Source organism: Cydia pomonella, chromosome 5 (assembly GCF_033807575.1).
Source record: "Cydia pomonella isolate Wapato2018A chromosome 5, ilCydPomo1, whole genome shotgun sequence".
NCBI classification, from domain to species: Eukaryota; Metazoa; Arthropoda; class Insecta; order Lepidoptera; family Tortricidae; genus Cydia; species Cydia pomonella.
The window spans coordinates 11,223,609-11,245,946 of record NC_084707.1 but is presented as its reverse complement, the minus strand read 5'-3'; the positions used below and the strand labels follow the sequence as shown (position 1 = coordinate 11,245,946).

General features: G+C 35.2%; 1 protein-coding gene across 6 annotated transcripts in view; it reads left to right on the top strand.

Moving 5' to 3' along the window:
• Positions 1-22,338, top strand: part of LOC133518264 (sodium/hydrogen exchanger 9B2-like) — a 73,727-nt gene that overhangs the window by 29,304 nt on the left and 22,085 nt on the right. For 3 of the 6 annotated variants that reach the window (XM_061851901.1, XM_061851904.1, XM_061851903.1), the window contains exon 2: positions 8,738-8,982. In XM_061851901.1, the coding sequence (XP_061707885.1) occupies positions 8,738-8,982 (245 nt within the window). Of the gene's footprint in view, positions 1-2,040; positions 2,186-4,790; positions 4,977-8,737; positions 8,983-20,957; positions 21,520-22,338 lie in introns of those variants that run through there. The other 3 variants (XM_061851906.1, XM_061851902.1, XM_061851907.1) reach the window with 3 other exon arrangements.

The following is a 22,338-nucleotide window of genomic DNA, read 5'->3' as shown; positions in this document are numbered from 1 at the left end:
TCGAAAACTTATTTATGATAAGATTCAAGATAATAATGATTAAGTTTTAAGCAAGTTTCAAACTTATTTATTCGTCATAAATTTAACCATACCGCCCATATAACAACTCTAAGCTTACTTATTTTATTTCTCTTTGGTATTAGGTAGGTAGATTGGGAAAGGAAGTAAATTCAAGTGTTTATTAGTGTTTTTTTTTTTATAAATAATAAAGCTACAGTTGCACAGTTAGTAAAATAAAAGCATGTACATATTTAACAACAAAGAACACAAATAGTACTCATAAGTAAATAATAGTTAGCATTCTCGTAGAACCATTAAATAAATGTACGGTTGAGGTAATGTTATGTAAAATGATACATATATTCTTCCATTGACGGCTAAATATTGTAATTAAAAACAATGTGCCGCCATCAGGTTACAATAACCGAGTTAATGTTCTTTTGTAGTTCTTTAACTTAGAACACTACTACATTTTTCAGCGTCTTAAACATTGATGAATAGATAGGTAGGTAAACAGCAAACCTATACCTACGGTTATTAAAACAAAGTCGTCGATGGGACTTGGAGTTAGACCAAGATAAGTCTGCAAAGATATTGATAGCATACACAGTGCAAGTGTTACTTATACGTCATAATTCCATAGAAGTTTGACGTTTCAAATACCTAACACTTGCATTGCGTGGATTATCAATATCGTTGCAGACTTGTCTTGGTCTAACTCTAAAAAAAAAATTAGATAAGATTAAAACACCATCGACATAAAAATAATGTTTTCACGTCAGCAGCAGGAACAAAGGTAATTTGGTGCTTAAAAACAGTGAGCAAAATCGCATTTTGCTCACTGAGTGAGACAAAATAACATTCAAGTGACCTTTATGCTCGAATGTCATTTCAACGTGCGGGGCCTAATACAAGTTCGAAATATTTGGATTCTATTGTCTTTGTCCCTTTCACGTCATTAGCAAAAAGAAAGAGACAAAAAAGTTCACACGTAATTCAACGGTATATTGACGGTTAATAATAGACCCCCGAAATAAGTCAGACCGCATTGTTCCAAAACACCCTACGAGTCTTCATTCCTAATAATTAATTAATTAAATAAAAGTTTAAAATTTAATAAAAACACCATATTTTACGTATTTTATTATACAATCAATATAATGAACTTATAAAAATTTACGCAATTGTTACGCAAAGTAAATAATTGTACTTTTAACGATCACTCCTATAGTGGACAAAAGTAGTATCCGCAATTCGGACCGTATCTTACAAAGTTTTTTTTTTACAAAAAGAAGTTGTCGATTGAACTGTCAACTGATGTTCGTTATTTCATTATTTTCGTATTATTATATTGAATTTTTTTTGTTTTGTTTTATTGCGGTAATTAAACTTAATTGTTAAAATACCTTCAAAAAACGTGAGTGAAATAGTGATGAAGACGGATTAATTTTTTTCAGGTTATATTTTTACCTTCCAAATATGTTCTCACTGCCGACGTGAAAAATTTTGTGTACTACACGAGATCAAAGTTATTTACATCTCGTGCGCTTTTGAGTCCCTTACTACGTTCAAGATTCTATTATAGAATCTTTCGCTTGCACGGGACTCAAAATAAGCACTCGAAGAAATATCTTTGCTCTCTTGTTGTACAAATAACTATTTGCTGCGTGCTGTTAATTCCTAAAAACTAGTTATAGTAACTAATAAAAAAAATAACTACTGAAGAATATTTCTATTGATACATTCTTAGAGACGAGTATTCGAATTCTGATACATGTTTTTTGTAGAGGCCATTATCCTCTTACGTTTAAATTGGAGTGTCACAACAAGTAAACCGTCACAACTAGCTTCGGGTGAGCAATCCAATTAATGTCGTTGTGGAGCGATAAGCGTGGCGCGGCCGATTGACGGCGCGGGCGCATGTACACAACGCAGCCGATGGGACTCGTGGTCGGATCCTCGTGAGCGATCACATGATTGTGATGAGACCACTTAAGCAAATAAATTACTGGAGTGCTACCCAACAACCACTTCTGTCAATAGCTTCATACATTTACTTTTTCAATTTGATGCCGATCGTTAAAAGAAACAACTTATAAGATGTCGTTGCACAGTACTTTGGGATTTTGGACTAAACCGAGCTTATGGTGATCTGAGTGTTTGACTTTTTTGTTGTCGGACTTCGGTAAATACATTGTTGTTTAAATATAGCTAGTCAATTATTACAACAACACGGATTCAGTAATTAAGTGATAGTGAATGTGACATTTATAAATAGTTTGGCCATAATCTTAAAACTAGTTTAAATTAAGATTGTACACTTTTTTTGTTAATGGCATAATTTTATTTTTTCTATTTATGGTTATGGCCAAAACGTGCAGTGCTTAATAAGTATTTGACGTTTATTTTAATTATGTGTTTTATCATACATGCTCCAATATCTACATCATTATTTCTGATGGCTTGTTCACACATTGATTACTGATTGATTAATGTTTAATGCGAGTTCATACATTTGTTAATAAACGCGACTACCCAATGCACCTATGTATGAACTCGAACTAAGCACCAATCAATGTGCAAACAGGCCATGATATTAACTATAAAAACCTTACACATTTTGTTTTAAACTTTTTGCTTTTCTCATTTATCCTCCAAGCTCCCAGAACCATTTTTGTAGTTTTGAATTTGAAACCTTCTATTATTCCATTATAACGTAAACAGTCTATTACTGGCCAGTATCTGGCCACCTTATACTGAAATGACCAAAATAAGAATTCTATTTATTTATTCACACAATCCAAGTAAACCAAATAAGATTAGTTCCTTCAATCTACTTAAATTGGGTTAATATATAATAATAATAGATTTTAATTGGTCCTTTTGAAAGGACATCGGGACTTAGGAGGTTAAGGTAGCTTAATACATCGCTATTGCTTTCGTGATCATCAAAATCAAATCATAACGATGTGTCGTAAAAGCAGGTATACAAAGTTAGTTTGCAACACATTACACAACATTAAATAAATTATAATAACGTTCATCTTGTGATTGGCGAAATTGCACAGTTACCTATGTAAAAATAATATAAAATAGACTAATAATTAAACATATACTTAATAAACTAGAAATACTTATACCCGATGTGAGAGATAACTGCAGTAATCAACTATATAATTGAAATTTGATATAAACTTTTTGTTATTAAAGAAAAATACTGAGACAACTGAGTTTAGAATGTTGCTCGGCCCCTATTCATGTTTATTATCTACAAACAAAAACAATAAAACAAACAATATTCTAGGTACAAAATAGCTTACAAAAGAATGTGGTCAGGAATGAAAATTAGGATAAGAAATGTTGGTTATAACGATTTATGGGAGTTTTCAGAAAATAGTGTACCCAATTAGCGTGAGTCTTTAAGAAAAGTTAATCGCTGTCAGTTTTGTGACGACGATTCAGCATGAAATCTATATGGGAATCAACTTATAGCCTTTTTAGGGTTCCGTAGTCAACTAGGAACCCTTATAGTTTCGCCATGTCCGTCTGTATGTCTGTCTGTCCGAGCCTTTGCTCCGTAGTCGTTAGTGCTAGAAAGCTGAAATTTGGCATGGATATATAAATCAATAAAGCCGACAAAGTCGTACAACCTACACGTAAAGTGGGAGTGAACATTTTTTTTTGCTTCAACACTACAGTGTGGGATATCGTTGGAAAGGTCTTTCAAAACTAATAGGGGTCTTCAACAAACATTTCTTGATAAAGTGAATATATTCGGAGATAATTGCTCCGAAAGAAAAAAAAATGTGTCCCCCCTCTAACTTTTGAACCATTGGTCCAAAAAATACGAAAAAAATCTTCAAAGTAGAGCTTAAGAAAGAAATTAAATGAAAACTATAGCGGATATGATCAGTTTAGCTGTTTTTGAGTTATCGCAAATAGTTTCCCCTTCATAGTAAAAAGACGTACACCCACAATTCATCCCTTGGTTAACAATCTACCATACTTTAAGCTCCAGTTTAGCTTATTGTAACGTAAAAGTAACTACGGAACCCTACTCTGAGCATGTCTCGACATGCTCTTGGCCGGTTTTTTTTACATTGTAATATCGCTTATGAAATTTTATGAAATTCACACCAAAGCCATGTTTCTATTGAAATTTAAGCATTAAATTGTCAACTGACAGTGATTAACTTTTCTTAAGAGGGAAGAATAGCTTTTAGAATCTAACGAAATAACGATAATTTTTCTATGGAATTCCATTTCGGGAGAAAATGTTGTCTACTAACTAAATCTTAACAAATCTCTTTGATTTTGATGTCTATCGCTTGAGCATAATATATTCTTGGTTTATAGGTTTCGCTTTTTTTAATAAATAAGTTTTTTTTTGTTCTGCAAATTTAAAAAAAAAGGAAAACCTATAAACCTAGTTTTTCGTTGTGTCAATAACATACTAAAAAATCATGGAGAATGGAAAATATTTAGAAGTGGAAAAAGTTTTCTCTTTTGGTATGTCCCGTGGTATACTTCCCTCTTAACAACTTACGCTAATTGGATACACTATTTTCTGAAAACTCCCTTATCGGAAAATTTGCTCTAAGTAAAATAAACTTGTCATTATTTATTATATAAGATATACATACATATACAGATGAAGAAAGTACCTATATGGATCAATAAATCGAAACCGAAAAGTAATAAGCAAGCGTGTATATGTACAACGTTACTATGTAGACACATTAAATATTATTTGTTTCTGAGACGATCAAAGGCATGTCATGACATAGTCAAAGCCTTCAGGCTTCATGGCTGAAACCGTGATACGATTCAGTCGCAAGACAGTTGTGTCTGTAACTGGACACCGCGCGCGGCCGCGGCGCGCGCAGCTTTTTGAAACCTATTGCGTTCGCGCAACATTGGCGGCTTGTGATTCAGGAGTTTACACCTATTTGAAAAATGGGTACAAATGGATTGAGGTGCGTAATAAACAACTAATCAAAACAATACACAGTGATTTATGATTCGCATAACAATTTATTTTTGGATAAATAAAATACATTAATACATCATACACATATGTATGAGTTTTCGTTCGTTCTCTCCAACCATAGTAGATTATGCCAATAGGATTTTAAGTGTTACAGTTATTAGATTCAAAAAGTTGAATCAACATTGCATGTGTGCCTAAAGTACCTATACCAAATACAAATAAATGTCTATACTCGAAAATAACTCTCAGCAAAGATGATAATTAATTAGTTACTATGTTTTACAAACTGTTACTGGTAATCAAAAAAACTTAAATACAGATAGTATTTATACACTTCAAAAATTTACAGCTGTTATTACAATGTGGTTATCTTATTATCTAAGGATTGTAAAATGTTATGAGCATGTAAGTTACTTCTAGTAAAAATGATAGTTTTTATGATTTAGTAGCATTACACTAAGAAGTACAGTATGTTACAAATAAAATATAATAAGATATGTATAGGTAACGTAGTTTTTTGTGTGACACGTAGGTATTACAGGTTTATTTTAATTAATAATTTTAAGATGTTTATTTTCGTTCGAAAACAAAATCCTAACGAATTACAAACCTCTTATTTGAGCTAGACGACATTCCAGTGTAACACCGACCTCTGAATCTGAATATGTGTTACAAATCGACAAGGCTTTTATCACTCCCGACTAAAGCAATACGTTAATAAGGAATCCGGGCCGTACTTAATACACCCTTAGCTTATTAAAACGTGTCACATTTAGCATAAATTGGTTTATTTTGTTAGAATTACATATTATAGGTGCACATACTTACTCTAGTTATATTTCCATTGGGTACATGTGTATAATTATTTTGGGGTTCATATTAAATATGTTAAAACGGGTCACTCACGTATTTTAAGTCGAAAATCCGAAAGTTAACGAGTCTCACGGAAGTTTTGTTATTTAAATTTTTTGGGGTTCAATAGCAATTAACCTTTTCTGTACTTTTCGGGCACAGCAAAGATTAATTTTATTATGCTCATAGAGACAAATAACGTTGTTCACGTGTCTACAATAACTGGAATTATATTGCATTACTATTTCGCTAAATAATAACACATTAGAACGATTAGTGACAACAATTTATTCTTAGGTACTTCACGTATTTATGCTTGCATTGTTCAAGAATTATTTGGAGGCCCGAGAAGATATCGAAGGACCCAACCTACATATATTTTAATTTGACAAACGATGGACCAAACATTCTGTATTATTAGTTCGGCAAGGGTTCTTATTTTACAACTCTTGATTCTGCCGATCAGACGAGACACTCACCTATCGAGAGACTGCATGAAATGTCAATTTCAGCTCTAAGAACAATCGATAAGACATCATGTCTATTGAGGCCATTCCTGCATTTCATTTTATTGCAGTTGAAATTTTCACAGATGATGTATTTCTGTTGCCGCTATAACAACAAATACTAAAAAACATAGTAAAATAAATATCGTTTTTAAAGATAATGGTACGGAACCCTTCGTGCGCGAGTCCGACTCACTTGGCCGGTTTTTATTACCAAGCCTCTGCTTGCTGTCCGTTTGTATCTGTCACAGAGCAGTATATCAATCAACCGTAATACATATAGAGAAAGCTGAAATGCATATGCATATTTATGTATAATAATCAGAATATTTAAGAACAAATAAAACTAATGACTAGTACCTCAATATCATATATAATCTAAATTAAATTTAAATGAGTTTTTGGTGAAATATTAATTTTATGTACATTAACTAACATCAATATACTACCAGGGAAAGTTAAATAAAAGCTTGTAATAAAAAAACAGCTTATTCGGAAATCGGGAATAGCGTCAATTTAGCTTCCTAGATTTGACCCAAAGTAGCAAATAAGTAATAGGTGTTACTTTGCAGAAATCCATATTTTTTGCTTTTAAACAAAATAACTACATACGTACTAAAAGGTCAAGTTAAATAAAAGCTTGTAAAAGAGATATGACTTAATCAATAGGTAATTAAACAAATGTACCTACTTTCAAATTACCTAAAATAATTGAATCATCAAATAAATTCAAAACAGTAACATTAAAAAAAAACTCTGGCAAATAATATTTATGATACGTCACTATCATTGATCACTTTTTTTGGGGAATATTTATTTAAACCTTTGGAAAACACACAAGCAAAATCAACACACATAGTTAATCAGATTACACATTCACAAGGCACACAGTTTCCACTGATGAATCCTAATGAATTCATGATTGTAGAAAAAATGTTTTTAAATAAAATTTGAGTTTTGCAATTTGTCTTAGATATTTCGTTCACGCTTTTTGCTTTAAAATCATATTTACGATAAAAATGGCTCATGGGAGCTGTTGTGTGGTAAACCGCAATTGTAAATTTTATAGATTTCCAACACCGAGAAGGAAATAAGACTAAAGAATAAAATAGAATAGCTGCTGTAAGAAGAAGTGCCTAAGTGTAGGATTCTCAATGCAGAAAGCGTCATCTTTCGACACGCCGCGCTAAAGAAAATAGACGGAGATAAATTAATTACATTTCATTTAATTGCAAAAGAGCAAAAATATGAAATCATGTGTACGATTCGTTTTTACCAGCTTGCCCCGATAGCAGTAGAGCGGAGATATACAATGCACCCCTCGACCACTTTTTTGCAGTATCAAAAGTTAAAGAACCATAAATAAAGAACCTTGTTACAAATAAATCACAGCTGTTACTAGGTATATTGGGACCCCTAAAGTTATAACTAAGGACGTAAAGTTCTAACTGATATGCCCTAATTATGATTTCCTTAAAATTGCATAGGTTGTTTTAGAACTATTTGTGACCGCAGCCGATTAAAATGTCCCACTTTGTCGCATGCCATAAGGACGAGATTTGCTTGTATCTTTATACGAATAACCTGACATTATTCCGTTAACATCAACTTGTTATAAAGATCATTTGTACTAACGTTCATATGTAACTTCACCTAACATACTTTTCTGGCTTTAGTTCCTTTTCGTGGAAGTAGCGGTTCTAGTCTAACCTACTTTTCTTGCAACATATCGTTTATTTGGGAGCCAGAGCATTAGGAAACAAGGTCATAAACAGCATAAAATCCATTTTGACAATGCCAACTAACACGAAAACGTTATTTTTTTGTAGATTTTTTTAAATACTAAAATGATTTTAGAGTCGACACAACAAGAATACCTATCCAAAAAAAACTTTATAAATAAGGGCCACTCACACTAGCGTCTTTTGGGCGTCCGCGTCTAGCGCTATGGAAAATGGCGTCGCTGCAAAGTTGCGTCAACCTTGCGTCGAGCAGCCATAGAGTTGAATAGACGCCGACGCTCGAGAGACGATAGTGTGAGGTGGCTTTCGCTAATCATTAGTTGAGCCCTGGGGCCTATTGCATAATAGAATACTGGCTAATACTATAAGTAATTTTACATACAATAGACCCCTTATTGTAAGGCTTCTATTTAAAATTGCTCTAACTAGTTAGCTTTGTTTTCTTTGACAATCTCCAAACATTTATTCAAGTAATCAAAAGGTTTATAATAGGACAGACCAAGCCGAAACTAAGTTTTCATGCCAAGCGCTACGTCAAATATGGAGTTTTTAGGGATAACTGTGTATGTGTTCTTACTGCCAAGTTCAGTCAGCGTTTAGGATTATATTCGAAAGTGTGCTAATAAATGTTTGTCTGTTTCTTTCAGGTTCGAAAAACAAGCATCCGAATGACTGCTATCAAAGAATATCCATTCGACCTGAGCGATCTACAGAATCAAGAGGCTAACCCGCCCCCGCCGCTGTCCGAGCCCCCGAAACAGCAGCCAACCCTACTGCCTCTACGGCCATCCCTCGTGACTAGCCCATACACTTCGAACCCGGACAACAAGAGAAAAGTCTCAATTATGGCTGACGAAAACAGCAAAGACAGAGAAAATGCACCGTCCGAAAGGTAAAGGTAACAGCATATGTCTTTAGGATTATTGGGAACACTGGTGTATTTCAGAGTCAAATTTATGGGTGAACGTATTTGCCCGCTCTATGGCTCTAGGTTTACATTTATTCCAGTAGTATTCCAGTCCAGTAATCGAAGACAGTGCTGGACTGGATTATATCGTAATGAAATTTTGTATAAAAAAGCGGCCAAGTGCGAGTCGGACTCGCCCACGAAGGGTTCCGTACCATTTATGACGTATTAAAAAAAACTACTTACTAGATCTGGTTCAAACCAATTTTCGGTGGAAGTTTGCATCGTAATATATATCATATATTTTTTTTAGATTTTTCATTCTGTTAATTTAGAAGTTACAGGGGTGGGGGGGGGGGGGACACACATTTTTTCACTTTGGAAGTGTCTCTCGCGCAAACTATTCAGTTTAGAAAAAAATTATATTAGAAACCTAAATATCATTTTGAAGACCTATCCCTAGATACCCCACACGTATGGGTTTGATGAAAAAAGATTTTTTGAGTTTCAGTTCTAAGTATGGGGAATCCCCAAAATTTATTGTTTTTTTTTTCTATTTTTGTGTAAACATCATAATGCGGTTCATAGAATACATCTACTTACCAATTTTGAACAGTATAGCTTTTATAGTTTCGGAAAAAAGTGGCTGTGACAGAATCGGACAGACAGACGGACATGACGAATCTATAAGGGTTCCGTTTTTTGCCATTTGGCTACGGAACCCTAATAACTGAAATTTTGCGCTGTTAATTAAAAAGAATATGATAGAACTAACCCATTTTAAAATTATGCGGAATAACTATCAATACAAAATCACTTAGATTTTTGCGATTTAAAAATGGACATATCGTGTTTAGCTTGGACACTTTGTACAAAATCTTATATGCACAAACGTTATAAGTTATAAGGACAAATCATCTATGTTGTTTTCGGTTTTACGTAAGGGTACTTTGAAAAAGTTTAGGTAGATCAAACTAAACAGAAAGTATTTTCTTAGGCAGAATGGTGGCAATATTAGACTAGCGATTGGCTAAAGTGACAAATCACTTTTTGCATGAGACATTCTTGTGGACAAAACTCTTTGTGCAAACTCTTCTGATCCCGCTAGGTATACAAAATCAAAATAATAGGGATATTGACATGAATCGCGAATGTATAAAATGTTGTTTTTTGAATGCTGAAAATCATATTTTGTAAGTGTAATTATGCGTGAATTATGCATACTAAATTAACTAAAATTAATCAAAAATTCTTCGCAAACATGTATACGGACCTGGGTACGTCCTTAAACTACGTCCAAAAGAGAAGTATGGGCATTGTGAATGTTATCTCGCTTTGTGTGGTAGGGCACAGCACAGCGGATGTCATTCCAGATCTAGAGCAGAGCCCAACTGGGGAAAACAAACGTCCTTTCCTCCCTTACGAATTAGATAATGTGTCGAAAGCGATGCATACAATATATTCTGTCATTCCTCATTTACGTAGTGTCACATTTTTTTTTGGCTTTGCTAGGAATGTTATCTGACGACTTTTTATATTGCTAAATTATGCACTTATGTGCTACCTATCTACCTATGTTTAAAAAATATCACGAAATTGGTACATAGGTAATTGGGTATATTACTGCAATGTTCTGCCTCCAGAGAGCAGCACTATCACATCACTTAAACCATAAAGTAACTTAAACATAAACATGCTATGCCTTAAACAGTTTTTTGAGAAGTTTTCACTGTGACATTGATACACCAAAGCGGTTTGTTTACAGAGGCCTACCGCGAAACACAAAAATCGTCATTTCGCTATCTGCCTCTCTATCACTCTTGCATATTCGAGCGTTAAAGAGGCCAGATAACGAAATTAGGCACTCATTATGTTTTAGAGGCTCCCCCTACACACACAGTACAATGGGCTGAGGTCTGAAGAATTGTTTGACATGATGCCAACGGCCACTTTTTATCACCGCACCGGTCGCCGTCGGCAGGGTGTTCATCCTCACACCCTAGAACCTAAATGGTTGCGTACTGTACGGTTTAAAGGGCCCTCCACACTCGTGCGCGAATCGAGGCGCGAAGCCGCAAACGCGAGTGTGGAGGGCCCTCGCGTCGATTTCGCAGATTGTTCACGCCTTCGCGCCTTATTCCCCGTTTTTTGTCGGTATTTGGCCCGCGTCAAAGGAGACGCGAAGCGCGAACTTGCAAGACTCCACACTCGCAATCGCTTCACGCCGCGATTCGCTCACGAGTCGGTTAATCTGTAAACTGTCATACCTTCTATGGCGGTTACTTGGTTATTGGGTGCGAACTTGATCAACCAAAAATCAATTTGACAGTTCCCAGTTTGAATCAGTGCCTGACCGTAAACTAAATCCGATCAGCTGACGCTTTGGCGCCATCTTGCCGCGAACCAAACTGCGAAATCGCCGTGAAGTTCTGCGAGTGTGGAGTCTACGTCAACGTCGCGGTATGTTCGCTCCGCGAAGTCGCGCCGCGATTCACGCGCATAGTCTGGAGGGGGCTTAAGAGGAATTTCCTCCCGCGGGTGCAGGCTAACAGTATAGGGTTCTTCAAAAAAGGAGCGTACGAGTTTTTAAAGGGTCGGCAACGCGCATGTAATATCTCTGGTGTTCCAGGCGTCCATAGGTTACAGTGACTGCTTACCATCAGGCAGGCCGTATGCTTGTTTGCCACCGACGTGGTATTAAAAAAAAGTATCTAAAATACAAGATACTAGGAAGTCAAATATTTAAATACATATTAGATACAAGATGCTTTTGGGAATAGTATCTGAAATAATGTTTTCTATATACCTTTTTAAGATATTTAAGTAAGTCCGCCCTTTGTACAATTTTTAATTTGCAACGAAGGTTAAATAAAGAACTAACTAATTTGTGTGTATACCGTTTTTGATTACTTATTCACCTCTCTCTAAATTTCTAATCGTTTCTCCAAATTCAGTAATAAGTAATAAATGAGAATTCAAACATTAATTGTGAATACGAGTATTATTACTATGATTGTCGATAGGTTATTGTTCCGAGTTCGATAAAAACACACATCACTATGCGAATAAACGTAACCTTAAATACTTCCAAGAAATTGTCGAAAATATATGCAAATATCTATAAAGAATTTAATTCGGTCATATTTACATAAACTACTAATATAATTTTTTTATGCTTAGGTTAGGTCCTATACATTAATATCATCAATTACAGGAAACTCTGCGTAGGGGGCGCCACTACCATAATCCATCACAATCTGAGGGTCTACCGCGAAACAAGAAAATCGAAATTTCGTTATCTAACCTCTCTATCACTCTTGCTTATTCGAACGATAAAGAGGCAGATAACTAAATTTAGATTTTCGCGTTTCCCGGTAGACCCTTTGTAAACAAACCGCCTTGATGCATCAATGTCATATTTTATTATCTGTGAAAACTTGTCAAAAAACAGTTTAAGGCACTGTATGTATAAGTTACTCTATGGTTTAGGAAAGGTGCTAGTGCTGCACTCTGGTGGCATTACAGTAATAAAGGTTACCGGTTCGTGTGTATTTTCTTTTCTTCCTGCGTGTGATTTACAGGCCTCGATCACATAAGGAACTTTGAACAATTATAAATAAAAACTGAGCACATTTTCCAACAGTCTTTCGGGAATAGCTAAAATATAATTTATAATTCAGCAAGACGACCCGTGAATTTACTTCTATCTTCTTATCTTAATTTAAACAACAAGTTTACTTTTGTCAAAATTGCTCATATTAAAACTACAGGCGTTTGCTTGTGGGGTACGTGAAAACGATGGGAAAAATGTTAGTATGACGAGTTTTAGATTTTTTTCAGCCAGTAGACATTCTTAAACAGACTATAGCTAAATCGATCTATTTTCTTCGTAAGGCCGTACCTTATTTACCATAAATAACATCGAAATCATTTAAGCCGTTTAATACTTGTAATTTGCATACCCAGGGATTTTCGGTGCGGGAATGATTTCGTGTGTTTATTTATAACTTTGTTTATTGTAAAATAGTTACCAAAATATGGACAAAAAATAGGTATTAAGCTCCAAACGGGCTTAGAAATGTTCAAATATATACACAGAATTTACGACCACCAACAAAGTTACTCTCTAATGTCGATTTATTCTCACGCTCCCGTGCCTCATTCAAGGCTGCTGTCACAAATTTGTACAAAAAATTTGATAAGTACATAGTAGTAATCATTATATACGAGTATTAACTGTTAACGAGTAACTGCAAATGCATATAGATTTTGTATTTGAAGTAGCTGTGTTTGCATGTTGCTAGGTTAATTTATATTCTATACCACTTATGTTCTCAGATGGTCTCATGTTTCACGGAATATCATAATCTATATTGTACTAGTTACGTCTGCCTATATTGTTCTTAACTTGTATGCTTCTGTTTTATCTCCTTGTAATAAAATAAATGAAAAGTTTCTTTTTTTACAGTTATTAACTATTATTTTGGATAATGTAACCATTTCCGCACCAAAAATCCGGAGTACGGTAATTCTCATTATATTGTATTACCCTATTTACTCATACTTTATAAGCAGTGTATGGATCACTTATAAACAATTTATTGATTTTATCGCAAATGATGGCTTCACATTAACGTTGATCATAGTTTTATAGAGCAAGAAATTCACTGACATTAGTTCATTATGGTACCTATACCTATATCTAGATTCTAGGTAGGTAATTGATTCGGTCCAGTTATGTTCTAATGTATGGGGAAGACTAACAAATTATATCCAGCTTGAAATAAATGTAGTATGATACCTTTGGGTATGATGCTTTACGCACACTAGCGTCCCCTAGCCTCCCCCTCACGCAACCCCCCCCCCCCTTCAGCATGAAATATGTTCCGGTTGCCGGTTTTTTTTTCAATTTTGAGAAAAGTATTAGAGTTTAGGAAAAAAGTGAGAAATCGTCCTTAATATTTTTTTAACAAATACGGTTATATGTCTTTTTGTGATATGATGCACCATTTTTTTCGTGTTATGACTAGATGAACGTCGACAAAATTTTGCCGTTGAACAAGCTGGTTCCCTATACAATTTCTTTCAGTAGGTACTACGTTATATTCTGGTTCATCTAGCTGTAACATAAAAATGGTGCATGATATAATAGTATTTTTTCCTACTCCTCTACTGTTATCTGTCATTTATGCATTCATTAACACGAATATAAGAACATACATAAAAGATTTCAAGAAAAGTCTATATTGTCTATTCCTCATAAAAGCTCTTGTGCTTTTATAAGCTATAATGTTACTGCGATGAATGGCTACCAACCTAACAAAACCAAAACGAATACAGTTTTAAACTAAGTGCACTGCTGCCAACTTACAAAATATTCATTTGGTTGCATAGTAAAAATAATTACTTCATAAGTCAGAAACACGCATGTGACACCCGTAATATAGCAACACCCATAGACTACGAAGACCGCTTAGCGTTGCTTGTTAGTCTCCGTAGGCTACGGTGGCCAAAATTGAGAAAAAACTGTCCAAAAAATTAATTTAGCAAGTAGCAAGTACTAGGGCCTTATGAGTTACGAGGAGGTGTCGCCGACCGGCCGGCCGCGGGCCGGGCGCGTAACAAGGTATGCTCGCGCGTCTTGGCTATATACTTTTGCTATAATTTGTTTACCTAAATTAAGATTTATTTTTGTTGACTCGTAGGAAAAATATTGTATGCAACGTTGTATAAGTAGGTCAAAAAATTCTCGTGGCGTATTCCTTTACAATGTTCGCCTACGCCTTCGGCTCCGGCTCACATTGTAACTCACGCCACTCGCCTTTTTTGACCCTTCTTATACAACTGTTGCATAAAATACTATTATACAACAGTTGTATAAGAAGGGTCAAAAAAGGCGAGTGGCGTGAGTTACAATGTGAGCCGGAGCCGAAGGCGTAGGCGAACATTGTAACTCACGCCACTCGCCTTTTTTGACCTACTTATACAACGTTGCATACAATATTTTTCCTACGAGTCAACTAAAATAAATCTTAATTTAGGTAAACAAAGCAAAAGTATATAGCCAAGACGCGCGAGCATACCTTGTTACACGCCCGGCCCGCCCCGGGCCGCGGCCGGCCGGTCGGCGACACCTCCTCGTAACTCATGAGGCCCTGGTACTTGCTACTTGCTAAATTAATTTTTTGGACAGTTTTTTCTCAATTTTGGCCACCGTAGCCTACGGAGACTAACAAGCAACGCTAAGCGGTCTTCGTAGTCTATGGGTGTTGCTATATTACGGGTGTCACATGCGTGTTTCTGACTTATGAAGTAATTATTTTTACTATGCAACCAAATGAATATTTTGTAAGTTGGCATCAATGCACTTAGTTTAAAACTGTATTCGTTTTGGTTTTGTTAGGTTGGTAGCCATAAATCGCAGTAACATTATAGCTTATAAAAGCACAAGAGCTTTTATGAGGAATAGACAATATAGACTTTTCTTGAAATCTTTTATGTATGTTCTTATATTCGTGTTAATGAATGCATAAATGACAGATAACAGTAGAGGAGTAGGAAAAGAAATTAATATAACCTCTTTTGTTAAGAATTTAATAAGGTTTATTTTTTCATTGACACTTTATTCCTAAATTGTATACTTTTCCCATAAAAAAAACTGTCAAACGGGACCTATTTCATGCGAAAAGGGGGGGGGGGGGTTGGGTTGCGTCAGGGGGAGTGGAGAAAACGCTAGTGTGCGTAAAGCACCATACCCAAAGGTATCATACTGCATTAGATTCAATTTGGATATAATTTGTTTTTCAAAAAACATAATTTGACCGAATCAAATGTCTAGCAGAAGGCGCAGGGATACGTTCTAGTATGCTATCGCGTTACTTAATAACAGAAGTACGCCCTCAATGCCGTCTTTATAATAGCGTACCTTTCACTAGGTTCGTCAGCAGCTTAGTAACGCCTAAGTTACTGCACCGTCCACATTAAATTAGTCATCCGTCTCTTGCACACATCACGTGACTACGAGTATGACTACCTTGGGTAATCTAAGGACCACTACAAGGAGACCTCTCCCAATACTTGAACATCTTTTATTAAACAAAATGCTATGCCTGGAATCGAGGGTCTAATCATCTGGGCGTACTATTTGTATTCAAAATAAGAAAAGACTGTGCCGTTCACATAAGGTTTATCTCTAAGTAATTTAGTTAGATAGTGTCATGTGTTTACATTTATTCCTCAATACGGATACTTCGTTATGTATTAAGGCAACTACAATGACTCATTGACTGGTTTAGAGAGTAACAATTATTTTGTTTATTGAAGCAGTGTCCACATAGCAAGACCTTATTATACGTCTCGATTCGTCATCGAAATAGAATTTTCTCCTGTAAATCCGTGGTATTGACTTTTTATACAAAGCAAGTACCAAGAGCACATTCTATATTAAAACTAAATTAGATCGTAATTTTGGGAAAATTTACAAGTACATTAGTATTTATTTATTTAAGCTGTGTTGCACGATATAAAATTGTACAAATGGCGGACTCAATGCCTTAAGGCATTCTCTACCAGTCAACCATTGGGTCAAACAGGGTTAGTACCTAGTCTAAAAAGCAATTAAACAATAACTCTTTATTACACATCTTGTACCTACGAGTATAACAACAGCTGAATCAGCTGATGCGATTCCTCTCGTAGTGTAGAAGCCGTTAGAGAATTTACATCTACTCAAAGGTTAAATGGAAGAGATCCTTCAAAGGGATAAGTTCGCCTTTGTACTTCTTTCTAAGTGTATGTTACTTTTAATATGTATTTTTGTACAATAAAGAGTTTACTACTACTACTACTACGTATCTCTTAAATTGAAAGAACATTCATTCTGTTTTCTTGTTATCATATGTCAAACCGTGTCTGAGTGCATGTTTTTTTCACAAATATCAAACATAAACAGATCACAGGGACTCAGCAGCACCATGTCACCCGCATGAGTTCTTCTAAGCTCCTCTTCTAAATGTGCGTTGACAAGTTTTTTATAGAGCTTTAGCGAGGTCATTCAAAGATATGATTTACAGTACATATGGTGTTACTTTACCGCACTAGTGCGGGAATGAGCACTTTACATGCCTATTTCGAACTGACTAGCTACAAGCGCCTACTTTTCACGCCGCAAGTCATTGCTTTGCGTTGACTTGCAGGCGCATTTCAATATAAAAAATACAAATTTTGACATACACTAATAATAAGATTTATTTGCTTTGGTTTAATTACACCTGAATATCATAATGCCATTGTATTTATATGTCCTAAATTTCATAACAACTCAGTCCCAAAATGCCTAAATATCACATTATTTCCTTCTTAAAATGGCAAAATGTCTTTTATTCATATCGTCCAAGTCTCAAAATACCTAAATGTCAAAAAGTATGTTTCATCAAATACCGAATAATCTAATCTTTAAATATTTTAAGTTTAATTGTGTTTAAATTGCATTTTATAACCTTTGTGGTATTTATATTTTTTTTACAATCTGCCGGAGCTAAAGACGGATAATATTGGATAAAAAGGCACTTGTGAATGTAGCTAAGTTGACATTTAGGTATTATGAAACCATGTCAATTTGAAGTTTAGGCATTTTCGGAATATCGTATTTTGAGAAAAAAAGGTAGGTATTCTGAGATTCAGGCAGTTTGAAACTATTCCCTATTGAAATCTAGGAATTTTGGTAAACGGGTAAAATGAAATTAAGGTTAAATGAAACCAAAGCATTTATTTGTCACATCACCATCAAATAAATAATTTCTTATCAACGTTCATTGATGTAAGAGTGTTACGTGTTATTTATTTATTTCTTATATTTTATAAATTATAATAACCATCCATTGTAGCGATTTGATACCGATACCTTATACTTTGTTGCTCCGAATTTTAACAGCATCTAAATTAGACTTAGAAAAACCGGAGTTCTCTTGCTCATTGATAAACAGTGGTAAGTTGGAGTTTCATACAAGAACAAACAAACAAAATAGTAATTAACATGGCTAACCCAGACGTATTGAAAATACCTAGTTCTAGTTTTTTACATAAAATAGAGAGGTAAAATGTCAGTCTAACCTTAACATTTTTCCACCGTTAATTTTAGTAAATTTGTATTGCATAACACTCGTGTACCAAGTATGGATCTACTAATGTCTGTTTTATTGAAATCTACTCAATAACTTAGGCGCCAGAAGAAAAAATATAATTTAATATTCGGCGTCCTTTCAATTCCTCTCGAGTTTCCTATCAAGAGAATGTCCCCTGGAAGTGTATAAGCGCTATACCTAGATTCAGCAAGTATTTTCTATAACAAGATGTATTTTTTCGCAAAGATATCTAGGACTTTTTTGTGTAAAATTTAATAAGCTTTAATGTTGTCTTACACCATATTTTCTTAGAAAACGTAGATTTTGAGTAAAAGGCGAATTTCTCCAGGAAGGTACACATTTTCCAAGATGGCTGCTATTCCTCGAGGTCCCCAAATGTCAAATTCTGTGGACATGAAAAAGGAGCCTTTAATTTACATACATACCAAATTTCAGGGCTGTCCAAGAGATTTCGAAATTTGCTTTATTTCGATTGTGCTATTAATATAAATTTAAAAAAAAAAAAAATTAAATTAATATTTTTTTGTAATTTGTAATTTTTTTTCGTTTTTAGGGTTCCATACCCAAAGGGTAAAACGGGACCCTATTACTAAGACTCCGCTGTCCGTCCGTCTGTCCTTCTGTTACCAGGCTGTAACTCATGAACCGTGATAGCTAGACAGTTGAAATTATCACAGATGATGTATTTCTGTTGCCGCTACAACAACAAATACTAAAAAGTACGGAACCCTCGGTGGGCGAGTCCAACTCGCACTTGTCCTATTTTTATAGTTGCATGAGATGCGAGTAATAGGGATGTTGCCTGTATTTTAAATAAATTATTTCACACCATGCACGAAATAAAGCACCAGGTAATTATTAGAAAAACGTAGATAGCACTTATTTTATGACACTATTTAATAATATAATAATTCAGCCTATATACGTCCCACTGCTGGGCACAGGCCTCCTCGCATGTGCGAGAGGGCTCAGGCTATAGCTTTGAATATATTCGCAGATGTATGCAGGTTTCCTCACGATGTTTTCCTTCACTATTTATATTAAATAAATCGGATAGAACTAAAAAAAGTAGGTGACTTGACCGTGACGTCACTTGTGCATTTTTAGAATAAATTCCGCAGTAGCTAATCATTTTGACACTTCGAAAAAAGAATCTAATTTGATTAGTGAAAGGACCCTTTTCAAAGTTTGCACCAAACCCTGCGAGTTAAACGAACTCGCACTTAATCATGATCATTAACGGGTACCTGAACATCAGCTACTTATATCTGGTTTGGTAGGTAAGTACTTCATTTACATGATCTTGTTTTATATGTATTCCCATCGCGAGCTAGCGGCAACGTAGGTAATTGAGCTCACGAGTAACCAGTTAAACTGAAATTATATATCCCGTACTAAGCTGTGGTTCTCGCGGTCATAATTACACTGGTTTTTCCGAGGAAAATGTAGGAGTAAGCAAGGAATGAGAACTCAGATCCTGCATTTATCACAACCAGCTTTTTGTGTAGCAGAGTCACATGATTTCAAGCGTGATAATTGTCAAGTGAATATTCGTACAAAGCAAAATTGTAATAACAAAAAAATCTTCCATACGCTCTATTCAGTCTATTTCGTCACGGACACTTTAGTTATTTCGTCATGGAGAGTATTGATTTATTAGTAATATCGGTATTCAAGCATTATTACACCTATGTATTTGTTTAAAGCATGCAATATATATATAAGTAGGTACGGATTTTAAAAATATGGTATTGGTTTGATACGCCATTGAGAATAATTTCGCTCACGCTCATACAATAATTGTTACAGGGACTATCATAATTATGTTTAACATCAAATTATGTATCCATGATATATTAACCACTCCGTTAAATATCGTTAAGTATATTTCCTACTTACTCATTATTTAAATAATATTCAACACGCTATAAAACCCCCACTTCTCCTATTTCCTCATTTCGACACAAAATAATTTGAAAATTATTTTTTAAACAAGTTCTTACATATATTGTTTTGCATTATTTTGACATACTTACTTATGTATCCAGTTTAGCACTAAGCAGAAGCGTCTGATAAAATTATAATTTTAAAAGTAATCTAGCTCCGAACATAATATTGTTAAATTCATCCGACATTTTGTGTTCTTTAAATCACTAAACCTTATAAAATACAAAGTCCCCTGCCACGTCTGTCTATATTGCGATAAACTCAAAAATTACTTAGCGAATTAAATAAAATAATTCTTGAGGAAGGTTGTTAAGATTTTTTACTACCCATGCGAAGCCGGGGTGGTCGCTAGTATATAATAATTTAGTTGTTTAGAAATAGTTTTTATATTTTGAACCAAGCAATTTTCTGTTCCAACTCTACTGTTTCTTAGAACACGAATTGATTTAACTCCAACTAAGATTTGGGTTTCTAGTTGACCATGGAACCCTAAAAATCTCTCATTTGTATGTAATATTCTTGCTTTTGTTTTTTTACCAGGTACCTACTGAACAAGTATTTGGCCGGTTTTGTTTAATTTATTGGACCTTAAAATGTTACAATGGTTAATATAAACTTCCTATCTAGAATAAAAATAACTTGTCGGATTAAATATGCTATTATAACATCTACTGGCCTCCGAATAGAATATCTTATATTCTGACAGCTAAAGAGGTTTAACAAGAAATTTGTAACGATTGAGTACACATTACGGTAAAAATCTATTAGAAACATAAAGTAATGAATTGTAACCGTAACGTGTGATTCATAGCATAGCACTAAAACACCGCGTGTCCTGCCAGAGGGCGCGAGGTTGCGAACGTGCTCGGGTGTGGGTAGTGCGTACCTCGCCGAAGCGGTGCGGGAGCCTGAGCTGTAGGTACTTACGATCGTTGTTTGGAACTCTCGTATCAACATATAGCAGACTTCCGCCGCGTATCGGCCAACAATCGAAGTATTTAGTCGTCGTCCTCGTATCGACATAAACGCTGCTGTGGCCGCGGGCTGCGTACGCGAATTTCTATGGCACAGGGCTCACTGTTGTTCATAAGCGAGTTTTTTTACATGTCGGCCAATGACCGGTCCGCCGGCCGGTGAAATTCAGCTGCGCTCGGCAGTCACGTGCCCGGGGTGAGGCGCGGTGGGCGGCTCAGCCGCAGCCAAACCTTCGCTTGTTATAAGATGCACATTCGCCGCGCCATAGGTATGAAGCGCGCTGGGCTCCACAGTATGCCTCCGCGCACGCGACATTGCCGCTAACAGTCTCACGTCTATTGAACAATTCCATAGTGCCATGTAGGATGTCTCACAGCAGCCTTAGTAATTGTCATTACGACAGCTACTTACCGTCCGATTCATCCCTTGAGACAGAAGCTCTCACTAACCGGCATTGGTAAGTTTTATCAAAATAAGCTAAGCTATTCTATTTTATAACCACAGACACAAAATATTTATATCATACAAATTACATAGATAAATAATAAATAACACCTATGTTAATGTAATAAAATAGCATTAAATAAGCTGAATATTCATAAAAGCATAAAAGGGGGTAGTATTTATTTATTACCAGAAACTATTGTATGTTATTCGTTAGTTACCATTGAAACTGATCACGAATTGTACTAACCTGATTCATATCTATAAATTTTTAATGTATCCGTCTAAATAATTAAATGTCGTCTTGACTAGGCCCCCAGGTTTCATACACGTGTCATATTAATATAGATAAATAGGTACATGTGGTATTACAAAACGAGTACGCAATTATTTATAATATGATAAATGGCAAGAGTTTGCATCTATGTATGATCGGTTCATCCAGACATTGTGCGACGTTAATTTCTATCGGTAGGTAACTAGACGACGCCGTCACTAGCTTGTTGTAATGTGATGGTATCGGAACTATATTGTATTACTAAAATATTAATTTATTTATTAATACATTTTTAATAAAAATACCTATGTCATTCAGACATGCAGCATAAAAAATAACTCAATTAGTTAGTGAAATAGATCGGTAAACTCTTACAAAAAATCTTCTAAAAACGCAAAGCATGCTGTAAAACTGTATTTTTGTGAATGCCCCCCCCCCCCCCCCTCCCTCCTTATCCCCGAAGTTTCGCTCGCACCGCACCAATCAACGTGATCGATCGTCAAGGTCGTATCAAACCCGTAACAAATTGCTAAATCAGAATCGGTATCATGGACT